This window comes from Bombina bombina, chromosome 6 (genome assembly GCF_027579735.1).
Source record: "Bombina bombina isolate aBomBom1 chromosome 6, aBomBom1.pri, whole genome shotgun sequence".
In the NCBI taxonomy this organism is placed as follows: Eukaryota; Metazoa; Chordata; class Amphibia; order Anura; family Bombinatoridae; genus Bombina; species Bombina bombina.
The window spans coordinates 818,126,424-818,139,787 of record NC_069504.1 but is presented as its reverse complement, the minus strand read 5'-3'; the positions used below and the strand labels follow the sequence as shown (position 1 = coordinate 818,139,787).

The 13,364-nt window shown below is 39.4% G+C and overlaps 1 protein-coding gene across 2 annotated transcripts in view; it reads left to right on the top strand.

Moving 5' to 3' along the window:
• LOC128663728 (fumarylacetoacetate hydrolase domain-containing protein 2) overlaps positions 1 to 13,364 on the top strand; it is a 59,583-nt gene that overhangs the window by 12,237 nt on the left and 33,982 nt on the right. For both annotated transcript variants that reach the window (XM_053718187.1, XM_053718188.1), the window contains exons 4-6: positions 6,936 to 6,995; positions 7,209 to 7,371; positions 11,081 to 11,189. In XM_053718187.1, the coding sequence (XP_053574162.1) occupies positions 6,936 to 6,995; positions 7,209 to 7,371; positions 11,081 to 11,189 (332 nt within the window). The remainder of the gene's footprint in view (positions 1 to 6,935; positions 6,996 to 7,208; positions 7,372 to 11,080; positions 11,190 to 13,364) is intronic.

Below are 13,364 nucleotides of genomic sequence, written 5' to 3'. Positions count from 1 at the left end.
CCTAAGTTACAATTAAACCTAACACTACGCTATCAATAAATTAATTAACTAAACTACCTACAATTAAATCAACTAAACTAAATTACAAAAAAAATAAACACTAAATTGCAAAAAAATAAAAAAAGATTACAAGATTTTTAAACTAATTACACCTACTCTAAGCCCCCTAAAAAAATAACAAAGCCCCCCAAAATAAAAAAAAATGCCCTACCCTATTCTAAAATAAAAAGTTAACAGCTCTATTACCTTACCAGCCCTTAAAAGGGCTTTTTGCGGGGCATGCCCCAAAGAAATCAGCTCTTTTGCCTGTAAAAAAAAGCATACAAACCCCCCCCAACATTACAACCACCCACATACCCCTAATCTAACCCACCCAAAACCCCCTTAAAAAAACCTAACACTAAGCCCCTGAAGATCTCCCTACCTTGTATTCACCCAGCCGGGTATCACCGATCCGTCCAGAAGAGGGTCCGAAGTCTTCATCCTATCCGGCAAGAAGAGGTCCTCCAGAGGGTCCAAAGTCTTCATCCAGGCGGCATCTTCTATCTTCTTCCATCCAGAGCGGAGCGGGTCCATCTTGAAACAGCCGACGCGGAGCCATCCTTCCTCAACGACAAATGAAGGTTCCTTTAAATGACGTCATCCAAGATGACGTCCCTCGAATTCCGATTGGCTGATAGGAAAAAGCTGATTGGCTGATTGAATCAGCCAATCAGATTCAAGTTCAATCGGATTGGCTGATCCAATCAGATTGAGCTTGCATTCTATTGGCTGTTGCGATCAGCCAATCTGATTGAACTTGAATCTGATTGGCTGATTCAATCAGCCAATCAGAATTTTCCTACCTTAAAGTGAAGGTCAAGTCTGGCGCATTGCTTAACATTTTTCAATAGCTGACTGAAATTAAGTATTATGTTCATTCATCAATTTATTTATAAATATTGTTATCATTATTATTTTTCACCTTTTAATTCATCTCCGTTTTCGTCGTATTAACCGCCCGCCATACTCCGGTTATTGATTGACATTTCTGGTATCCAATATATCGTCTAACCCCGTGGCGTCCAGCCCCTTTTCTTTTGCGTCACTACAACGTTCTGCGCATGCGTTAAAAAAACTGCGCTACTGAGCTACTGTTCTGCGCTACTGAGTGTATAATACGCATGCGCATTTAGAAGATACTGTTGTGCACGAGCGTAGTCTGCTTGTAGGAACTACAGCGACGTCACAACAACAGATAAATAAGGAAGTGTGGTAGGGGCGGAGCGAATAGAATAACGGAGGTATTTTATATATATATTTTGTTTGAAAAAGAAGAGTTTTATAAAAATATAAACTTAGCGACTGTAATATTTGTATATTAAGGTTTACAATGGTGTATTGCAATATGCAAAAATTGACCTTCACTTTAATTCCAATTGGCTGATAGAATCCTATCAGCCAATCGGAATTCAAGGGACGCCATCTTGGATGACGTCATTTAAAGGAACCTTCATTCGTCGTTAGTCCGTCGGTGAGGAAGGATGGTTCCGCGTCGGCTGCTTCAAGATGGACCCACTCCGCTCCGGATGGAAGAAGATAGAAGATGCCGCCTGGATGAAGACTTTGGACCCTCTGGAGGACCTCTTCTTGCCGGATAGGATGAAGACTTCGGACCCTCTTCTGGACGGATCGGTGATACCCGGCTGGGTGAATACAAGGTAGGGAGGTAGGGCTAAGTGTTAGGTTTTTTAAGGGGGGTTGGGGTGGGTTAGATTAGGGGTATGTGGGTGGTGGGTTGTAATGTTGGGGGGGTATTGTATGCTTTTTTTTACAGGCAAAAGAGCTCATTTTTTGGGGGGCATGCCCCGCAAAAAGCCCTTTTAAGGGCTGGTAAGGTAATAGAGCTGTTAACTTTTTATTTTAAAATAGGGTAGGGCATTTTTTTATTTTGGGGGGCTTTGTTATTTTTTTAGGGGGCTTAGAGTAGGTGTAATTAGTTTAAAATTCTTGTAATCTTTTCTTATTTTTTGTAATTTAGTGTTTGTTTTTTTGTAATTTAGTTTAGTTGATTTAATTGTAGGTAATTGTAGGTAGTTTAGTTAATTAATTTATTGATAGTGTAGTGTTAGGTTTAATAGGTAATTTTGTAATTATTTTAACTAGGTAGCTATTAAATAGTAAATAACTATTTAATAGCTATTGTACCTAGTTAAAATAAATACAAAGTTGCCTGTAAAATAAATATAAATGCTAAAATAGCTACAATATAAGTATTCGTTATATTGTAGCTATATTAGGATTTATTTTACAGGTAAGTATTTAGCTTTAAATAGGATTAATTTATTTAATAAGATTTAATTTATGTTGTTAGCTTTAAATTATATTTAACTTAGAGGGGTGTTAGGGTTAGGGTTAGACTTAGCTTTAGGGGTTAATACATTTATTAGAGTAGCGGCGAGGTCCGGTCGGCAGATTAGGGGTTAATACTTGAAGTTAGGTGTCAAAGATGTTAGGGAGGGCAGATTAGGGGTTAATAAAATTTATTATAGGGGTTGCGAGACGGGAGTGCAGCGGTTTAGGAGTTAATAAATTTATTATAGCGGCGGCAAGGTCCGGTTGGCAGATTAGGGGTTAATAAGTGTAGGTAAGGTAGCGGCAACGTTGGGGGGGGGGGGCAAATTAGGGGTTAATAAATATTATGTAGGTGTCGGCGATGTTAGGGTTAGCAGATTAGGGGTTCATAGGGATAATGTAGGTTGCGGCGGTGTGCGGTCGGCAGATTAGGGGTTAAATTTTTTTATTAGAGTGGCGGTGATGTGGGGGGACCTCGGTTTAGGGGTACATAGGTAGTTTATGGGTGTTAGTGTACTTTAGAGCACAGTAGTTAAGAGCTTTATGAACCGGCGTTAGCCCAGAAAGCTCTTAACTCCTGACTTTTTTCTGCGGCTGGAGTTTTGTCGTTAGTTTTTAGTTCTAACGCTCACTTCAGCCAAGACTCTAAATACCGGCGTTAGGAAGATCCCATTGAAAAGATAGGATACGCAAATGGCGTAGGGGGATCTGCGGTATGGAAAAGTTGCGGCTGGAAAGTGAGCGTTAGACCCTTTCCTAACTGACTCTAAATACCAGCGGGCGGCCAAAAGCAGCGTTAGGACCCCTTAACGCTGGTTTTGACGGCTACTGCAGAACTCTAAATCTAGGCGAAAGAAAAGAAAGAAAGTCTATTTTGGACGTGACAATGTATGCGGCTACTCCTCAGTCCCAAAAGGTGAAGTTCATGGAATCCTGCAGATAGAAGCAAACAAGAGGGCATCTCATGTGTGTATGAGTAGATCCTATGATCACGTCCACAACAGTATAAATGTGCAGAATACTCGCATTTAGTAGCAGCACTCAATTATGCTTTTGGAGACAAGCGGAAGGTTTGCAGTGCTCCAGCTTACTGTTCTCAGGCTAGCAGGGACTCCTGTGTGCGGGCCAATGAAGACGGTAGCAAAATTAGGGACAACCCAGCTTAATATAAGCACAAAGTGGTTTATTAAAAACAAAAGATAAAATGGTCATATAGAACAAGTGCAGCTGTCTAGCAAATTGTAGTATCCCTTAATGCAACGCGTTTCTTGGCTTGCACGCCGTTTCCTTAGACATATAACACTAAATCCCTAAGCTACCTTTTTATATATACACACATTTCAAAATCTTTACAGCTTACAGCGATTCAAACAATCAGAGTTTAGTGTATCAACATCACTAACTCCTCAAATCCAATACCCTATACCAAACCTATTAGTTTGCAACCAATGTAAATACCTACAATATACAATCATATTAATAATCATTGTCAATAGAAAAAACAATATTGTTAAAAAACATATCCAAATATATCTAGCAATATCTAAAAAAAATAACACTCCAACATTGGCCGTATCTTTAAAACCGTGAAACAGAAGAGTTATGGAATGTATCAACATATGTATTCACGTATGTAACAAACATCCGATATTTGTTTGATATTTTGGAACAATATTACGTATAAGAACAATCCTATTGGCTAACGGTTTTAAAGATACGGCCAATGTTGGGACTTTTGTAATGTTCGCACCCCCTTTCCATGCTTAGAATGCAGTATATGCCCCTTATTGAGACGCCCTGTTTTCAGGGTAAAAAGTGGCTTTATATAAATCCACCAGGGAAATAGGACACTTATAGAATCTTACCAGCCCAGTGAGTTTTTTTAGAATCTAAGTATTGGTCTCACTGTGTATAGAGAGATACGATGAGGATTTCTGGTAAATATAGAGAGATAAACAAATTAGTTGCTCTTCCTGCAAGCTCAGTCCATTTAAATGGGTTGTGGTTTCAATTACCAGAGGCAGCTATTTCATGTACAAACGTTCACCTAAAGGAGGAATGTCCAATATTTTATTCTCTGCAGCTGGTATAACAAGTCATTTTAAACACATTACAGGGATACTAAACCCAACATTTTTCTTTCATTATTCAGATAGAACATGCCATTTTAAGCAACTTTCTAATTTACTCCTATTATCAATTTTTCATTGTTCTCTTGCTATCTTTATTTGAAAAAGAAGGCATCTAAGCTAAGTAACCAGCCAATTTTTGGTTTAGAACCCTGGACAGCACTTGTTTATTGGTGCTGTCCAATCAGCAAGGACAACCCAGGTTGTGAACCAAAAATGGGCCGGCTTCTAAACTTACATTCTTGCTTTTCAAATAAAGATAGCAAGAGAATGAAGAAAAAATGATAATAGGAGTAAATTAGAAAGTTGCTTAAAATTGCATGCTCGATCTGAATCACAAAAGAAAAATTTTAGGTTCAGTGTCCCTTTAACGACCAAGGACGTGCCAGGTACGTCCTGCAAAAACTGTCCGTTAGTGACAATGGACGTACCTGGCACGTCCTTGGTCTAATTGAGTGCTGGAAGCGATTGCGATAGCTTCCAGCAGCTTTCAGGGTATTGCAGTGATGCCTCGATATTGAGGCATCCTGCAATACCCTTTTTCAAGCATCCGATGCAGAGAGAGACACTTTGTGGCCCTCTCTGCGCCGGAAGCGATGGTGCCGATTGTTGGTGGGTGGGAGCTTAGCAGGGAGGCGGGTGGACGGCCCATCGCTACCAGGCATCCGGTTCCTGTAAATGCAATGTGCACACCGGTTGCCGGGAGCATGCAGGAGGGATTGTGGGGGCGTGTGCGCATGCGCAGCAAACACTACCACCAATTATCAATAAATTGCAGCATGAGAGGGGGGGGGATAAAAAAATATCAAAGGATCACAGAGGGGGAGGAGGGGGGCAGCTACACTACAGAAAAAGTTATATTTTATAAAAAATAAATTAAAAAAATAGTTTTTTGGGGCAAACTGGGTACTGGCAGACAGCTGCCAGTACCCAAGATGGTGGCAAATAGGTAGCGGGGGGAGGGTTAGAGAGCTGTTTGGGGGGATCAGGGAGGTTGGGGGCTAAGGGGGGGCGGGTTCATCACAGCTAAATAAATAATAATAATAAAAAAACTTTTATTTTAGTACAGGCAGACTTTCTGCCAGTACTTAAGATGGCGGGGAGAATTGTGGGGTGGGGGAGGGAAGAGAGCTGTTTGGAAGGGATCAGGGGGTGGGATGTGTCAGGTGGGAGGCTGATCTCTACACTAAAGCTAAAATTAACCCTGCAAGCTCCCTACAAGCTACCTAATTAACCCCTTCACTGCTGGGCATAATACACGTGTGGTGCGCAGCAGCATTTAGTGGCCTTCTAATTACCAAATAGCAACGCCAAAGCCATATAAGTCTGCTATTTCTGAACAAAGGGGATCCCAGGGAAGCATTTACAACCATTTGTGCCATAATTGCAGAAGCTGTTTGTAAATAATTTCAGTGAGAAACCTAAAGTTTGTGACAAAATTTGTGAAAAAGTGAACGATTTTTATTTTATTTGATCGCATTTGGCGGTGAAATGGTGGTATGAAATATACCAAAATGGGCCTAGATCAATACTTTGGGATGTCTTCTAAAAAAAATATATACATGTCAAGGGATATTCAGGTATTCCTGACAGATAGCAGTGTTCCAATGTAACTATCGCTAATTTTGAAAAAAAGTGTTTCGGAAATAGCAAAGTGCTACTTGTATTTATGGCCCTATAACTTGCAAAGAACATGTAAACATTGCGTATTTCTAAACTCAGGACAACATTTAGAAACTATTTCGCATTGGTGTTTTTTTGGTGGTTGTAGATGTGTAACTGATTTTGGGGGTCAAAGTTAGAAAAAGTGTTTGTTTTTTTTTCCTGATATTTTATAAAAAAAAATTATAGTAAATTATAAGATATGATGAAAATAATGGTATCTTTAGAAAGTCCATTAATTGTCAAGAAAAACGGTATATAATATGTGTGGGTACAGTAAAGGAGGAGTAAGAGGAAAATTACAGCTAAACACAAACACTGCAGAAATGTAAAAATAGCCCTTGTCCTTAAGGGTAAAAAGATTGAAAAATGGTCTGGTCATTAAGGGGTTAAAGGGGGGGCATTTTTTTACGGTACACTGTCCTGTTACCGGTGGAGAAAAAGAAGTTTGCGTCTGTGCATGTAACTTCCATGATGTTCACTGAACATATTTATATTGTGTATGCCCTGAAAATATTATGCACCAATACAGTGTCAGGCAGATCTCGGCAAACCGCATTTAATTATAAGTTCTATAGCCATCTACCTCCGTTGTCATTTACAGCTGTCATACAATTACATTGTACCTGAGATGCACTATAGTGCTGAATACAGGCATGTAATATACATAGTGGTTACAAACTATAATTATAATGTGCAAGAAATCAAGGCACCTCTATTTCGAATGTGTTTCATTTGCAATCCTTTACCACTTGGTGGTGCTGTAGTCATGCATTATCATTCTTTATTTACCTGGACTTTTTGTTGCAGGAAGTGGACTGGGAAGCTGAGTTGGCCTTTGTAATTGGGAAGAAAGGGAAAGACATTAAGGTATATTTCATTTTAGTTACGTCTGTATCTTATGTTCAAATGAATACAAAATAATTCTTACTAGAACGTGGCTGTGCAGCACGTACATCCTTGTTTACGCTCTGTGTAGACTTAATGTTCTCTTGTTCCTGGAAGATAAATATGTATGATTTTAATAGGAGTTCACTGCACAAACAGATTGGTTTAACTCAATCACTACCTTCACACACACAGGAGGAAGATGCTATGGATTATGTGGTTGGTTTCACTGTTGCTCATGATGTGAGTGCTCGGGACTGGCAAATGAAGAAGAATGGGAAGCAGTGGCTTCTGGGTAAAACATTTGACACGTTCTGTCCAATTGGGCCAGCTCTGGTTACTAAGGACTCTATCTCAGGTTTGTATAGATTATATCCAAGTAGGAAGTTAACAAACCACTGCATTACTTCAGCAGACACCAATGACAATAAATGTACTTATTAATATAATCATTTTAAAGGGACATTAAACCCAAATTTTTTTCTTTCATGATTCAGATAGAGAATACCATTTTAAACCACTTTCTAATTTACTTCATTATCTAATTTGCTTCATTCTCTTGATATTCTTTCCTGAAAAGCATATCTAGATAGGCTCAGTAGCTTCTGATTGGTAGCTGCACATAGATGCCTCATGTGTTTGGCTCACCAATGTGCATTGCTATTTCTTTAACAAAGGATATATAAAGATTGCAGCAAAATAGATAATAGAAGTAAATTGGAATGTTGTTTAAAATTGTATTCTCTATCTGAATTGTGAAAGAAAATGTTTGGGTTTAATGGCCCTTTAAGTAATGGTTTAGCTATTATTAGCCAGTTTATTTATTTTTTTCTTCTTGTGTCAATTGTAGTGACCAATGTGACTGAAATATGGTTTGTGATGTCAGATAGGTACAGATGCAGTACAAACCCTACAATAAATTGGTTCCTTCATTTTTACTGGGTTTTTAAAAAATATTTTTTCAAGAGAATTTTTTTTTTTAATGTTTTTCAAACTTAACTTTTTTCATGCTTACAGACCAAAGTAGTGTACAGATTTACTTTTAAATGTGGCAAGAAGATAGATCCTAGCATATTTTGTAGAAGTAAATCTGTTCAGTAGTTTAGATATTTAATTTTTTTGTACTGCTATGGAATTTTGCAGCTCTATACAAAGATTAATAATACTTTAATTTATCATATTGGTGCAGTGACTTAATAGGGTTTCTTAATACCATATTGATTGGTATTACCAGGACTACCATTTCACGCAGATGCAACAGGTGCTTACCAGTGCAAAATTCTCTTTCTTTATGGATGGCTTAAGAAGTTTACCTGCAAGACGGCTGTTAACACAAGTGACAAAAAGGCTTGTTTTGCTGTCCTCTAAAAATTAAATAATGAACTATCTAAGCTATAAACATTTGCAATAGATTATGATCCTGTCACAGGAGATATTAGACTGTGGCCCCCAGGGGCGGACTGAGACCAATCAGGACCCCTAGGCAAAAATTAGAGAAGGGCCCTCACCTTGCCTTGTGCGCCCTTCCATCAACCCACCACCTGCCTGCCTCGCTTCCACCAGGGCTCCCCAACATTAACGGCCTGGGCCTCCACAGCTACAAACCCTCCCCACTGGACTCCCTACCCTCCATGGCCAGACCTCACACTACAGGGTCCCCAGAGCAACTGGCCTCCAATCCAGGCACAGCGCACCCACTCTGCCCACCCTTAACTGTTTAGTTACTTCTAGCTCAACTGTCAGCACTGCGCTAGCTTCTGATCATCTGCTGCACACCCCAGCTCACAACCTCTAGCGCAGCCGTCACATGCTAAAATGTGCCCGCCTGCTCTCTCACAGTCACAACCGCTAGAGAAGCAACTTAACTGTTGCCACTGCGCTAACTCATTTAACAAAATGTGACCATGAGCACAACAGCTGCCCCCCTTATGAGCCGGGCCCTTGGTCCATGTCCATTTGTCTGACTGCTCAGTCCACCCCTAGGGGTAGATTTATCATATGTCGGACGGACATGATCTGCGGTAGCGGATCATGTCTGCCCGACATCGCTAAATGCCTACAGCATAGTCTGTCAGCATTTATTATTGCACAAGCATTTCTAGTGAAATGCTTGTGCAATGCTGCTCCCTGCACATTCACGGCCAATCGGCCGCTAGCAGGGGTTGTCAATCATCCTGATCGCATCTGATCAGGATGATTGCAGTTCGCCATCTCAGAGGTGGCGGATGAGTTAAGGAGCAGCGGTTTTATGACCCCTGCTTCTTAAGTTTCAGGTGGACCTGAAACTTTGGGGGTAGATTGCAGCATCCGCTGCTTGATAAATCTACCCCCTAGACTGTGCACAGTGTTACAGTCTTGTTTTCTTACTCATGGAAAGAGCAAATAGGAGCTGATTCATAAATGTTTGGTTGATCCTGTAAATGTAGTCACTGTTTTCCAAGATGCAGCATTTTGCAGATAACCTAGATTACAGAAGTTTTTTGGGGGGAATTTTTCTATGGACCATGTGACAAGCACAGTGCTTAATCCTAGAAGACAAATACAAGATGTTCCTGGCTTTTTTTTTTTACATTTTAGTGAGATCTGTTTTTAACAATTTTGTTTGCCATATAATCTTTACATGTATTTAATCCATTAGTAGCCTGTTAATGTGTCTTAATTAATACTCATGTGTATACAGTTGTATAGTAATGAGTCTATTTAGCCCTAACATATAGGGGGATATTTATCAAAGGTCTGGTGGACCTGATCCGACAGTGCGGATCAGGTCCGCCAGACCACGCTGAATGCGGAGAGCAATACGCTCTCCGTATTCAGCATTGCACCAGCAGCTCTTGTGAGCTGCTGGTGTAACGCTGCCCCCTGCAGATCCGCGGCTAATTGGCCGCCAGCAGGGAGTGCCAATCAACCCGATCGTACTCGACCGGGTTGATTTTCGGCGATGTGTGTCCGCCTGCTCAGAGCAGGCGGACAGGGTTATGGAGGAGCGGTCTGCAGGCTCGCCAGAAACTCGGGCCCTCAAGCTCCATCCAGAGCTTGATAAATGGGCCCCAAAGAGTATAAAAAGTTTGCATTATGTTTTTAAAAAACAAATAAAAAAACACCCTTTTTAATATGATTCCCCAAATGTTTCATTTAGGATTCAGGCAGAACAAACATTTTTAAACAACTTTCCAATTTACTTCTAATCAAATTTGGTTCATTTTCTTGGTATCCTTGTTAAAGGGACACTGAACCCAAATTTTTTCTTTCATGACTCAGATAGAGCATGCAATTTTAAGCAACTTTCTAATTTACTCCTATTATTAATTTTTCTTCGTTCTCTTGCTATCTTTATTTAAAAAAGAAGGAATCTAAGCTAAGGAGCCAGCAAATTTTTAGTTCAGACTATGGGCAGCACTTGTTTATTGGTGCTTTCCAATCAGCAAGGACAACCCAGTTTGTTCACCAAAAATGGGCCGGCATCTAAACTTACATTCTTGCTTTTCAAATAAACATACCAAGAGAATGAAGAAAAATTGATAATAGGAGTAAATTAGAAAGTTGCTTAAAATTGCATGCTCTATCTGAATCACAAAAGAAAAAATTTGGGTTCAGTGTCCCTTTAAAGAAGCAGCAATGCATTACTGGGAGTTGCCTGAACACATAGAGTGAGCCAATGATAAGGCATATATGTGCAGCCACCAATTAGTAGATAGCGCCCAGTAGTGCCAGTGAGAAATTAACACCCAGCTATGAGTTGTAAAGAAAAGACGCAAGATTCTTTTTAGTTTCACTTTAAATTTAAACATCTTTTTCAGGACTTTTTTTAATCAATGCAAAAAGACATGTATTAGCTGCTGGATTTTGAGTACTACGTCTCTTTAATTCTGAAATCAGATTATGTAACACACCATCAGAGTCAGTCTCAAAGCAGCCTTTGAGTGGCATGTCTATATCTTCAGTTACATATATATAGATGCATGAAAAGCATAATGGTATTGTTTGAGTAATAATAGAAACTGTCAGTGCAGTATCATTGTGCCGATGCAGTTAAATCCTGTGATGCATTTCCTTTCCTTTCCCAGACCCCCACAATCTTGGAATCCGTTGTCGTGTGAATGGGGAACTTGTCCAGGACAGTAACACAAAGCAGATGGTCTTCAAGACTGAAGCTCTCATTGCTTGGGTCTCCAAGTAAGTGCTGGCAGATTCCCAGTTAGTTCTATGGTGGGGACCTGCGTCTAACAAGGAGAACAGGTCTGCAAATGACATTTAGAAGAATAAAAGTAATAACATTTTATCTTCAGCTTTTGTTAATTTTTTTTTTTTTTTTTAAATAATTTTTATTGAGGAATATTCAAAGGCATACAATAGTCATAAAAACAGGTTCTTGCATTGCATGTCACATACAGTAAGGTTTAGTATTACTAGAATGAAAAGACAAACACAGAAAATAAACGTAAGTGTAACAATTGACATATCATGCAACCATGAGATACATAGAATGCCAAACAGTGAGATGCCTTTTAAATAAAATCCTAGGCCACTCTTGGACCGTCACAAGCATTAAGATAAAAAAAAGGCATGTGCAAACGAAGGAGACCACTTATGGATCTCGGTAGTAAACCTCAGTTTTTTTTTTTTATAATTTTATCTCATACTAATATGAATAGTGTGTAGGTTAAGTAAAGTGCTAAAGGGATAATATTATTACGTGCATATATATATATATTTGGGCTATCTTGCGTAGGTTAAGAAAGAAATAAAACTGAGTATAATGATAACCTGCAAGATTTTGCTGGAAAGGAGGGTAGATAGGGTGCGGTATATGTGAGAAAAACCGCGTATTTAGTCCTCCCACTAGGGGAGGCATATTAGGTGGAGTGGAGTGGAGGTGATGGGTTACCTATGAGAAGCAGACAGGAGATGTCAGCATGTCTTCTGAATTTGCCAAACAGATGCACATGAAATGGGTTGTAATTGGGCTAACTGCTATAGGTGGTTGTTTAGATTAGGAAGGTAAAACTTAACATGACTCTAATTAAGATCTCAAGAGCATGTGGATAACTAGGGGAGAAGTAAATATAGATTAGCTACCTATAATAGTAACGCTACATTAAGAGTGTTACAAGTATATAGATCCCAGATAATGGAAATGTTAATGCAGGGCCAGCCCGCAACAGGAGCATACCTGGAGTATTGAATTGGTGTTACACTACATATTATGGTTGGGCGTGATTTTAATATGTATGCTAATCAATATATTAATGAGATAACAAAAAATAGGGAGTAACATTATTCTATGCTGAGATTGGTATCTATCTAGGTCGAGGGGAGGAACAGAACCTACTGTAGGCAGGCTCAAACCTATTAGGTATTATCATTAATAGCTAGTTATCTAAGGGGATCTTGTCCTTGAAAATATGTGAACAGGGAAGCGTCTCCTCACCCCAAAGAATTACACATGTGGACTGGAGAGATATTCGGGTATGCAGAAAAGTATAAATGCAATTGCTATAGGGGGATGGTTCCTACAGGGAGAACAAACGCTAAAAAAAAACTTTAGTATGCTCCCGCTGCCTAGGCACGGGCCCTATACCCGGCAGCAGGCACACACCTTATTTAAACTGTCCCCACATCTCAAGGAGTATAAGATCTGCTATAGGCGAAGCACTTAACTAAAGGTGTCAATGTTCCTGCTAAACCTTCTGCACCATCAAAACCTCTCCCCAAACCAAACAGAACAGGGATTACATAAAGTTTCAGAGGAGCAGCTCATATTAATCTATAAACAGATAGAATTACATTTCAGCATTTGAGAACGCAATTGTAGAGCTATTAGAAACAAGAAGCCAGAAAGCCTTATCCTTATTACAATAGCTTAGTAGAGACACCCAGTCTGTATATTTGAGCACAACAGGCAGACCCACTAGGCATTGAGAGGGTAAATGTTCAAGCTCCTCATATATGGTAACTGTTGTAAAGTACATATAAACAACATCAATAAATAGTCTACAAAAACTTCTGCCATCATTTAAACATGCAGAGCAATTATTGTATATAATTTTAAACTATATAAAATATGACATATAGGCTAGGTTAAGTTGTGGGTATGGCACAACCTGGGAGAACTAATCAGTATCCTGTGGCTTATGATATACTTAAATGTCTGCATAATTGATTTATGATAATAAGTGGACATAAACAGTTCTGTGGAAATTTGGTATATCAGGGGCCATTAGAAAATCTGTAGTAAGTATCCAACTATATGCAACAATCCTAGATGAACCTTGTGAACAGGCTGCAATAGAGTGTGGGAAAAGTTAGGGCAGCAGACTTATAATCATAGTAAGCATTAGATAAGGTCAT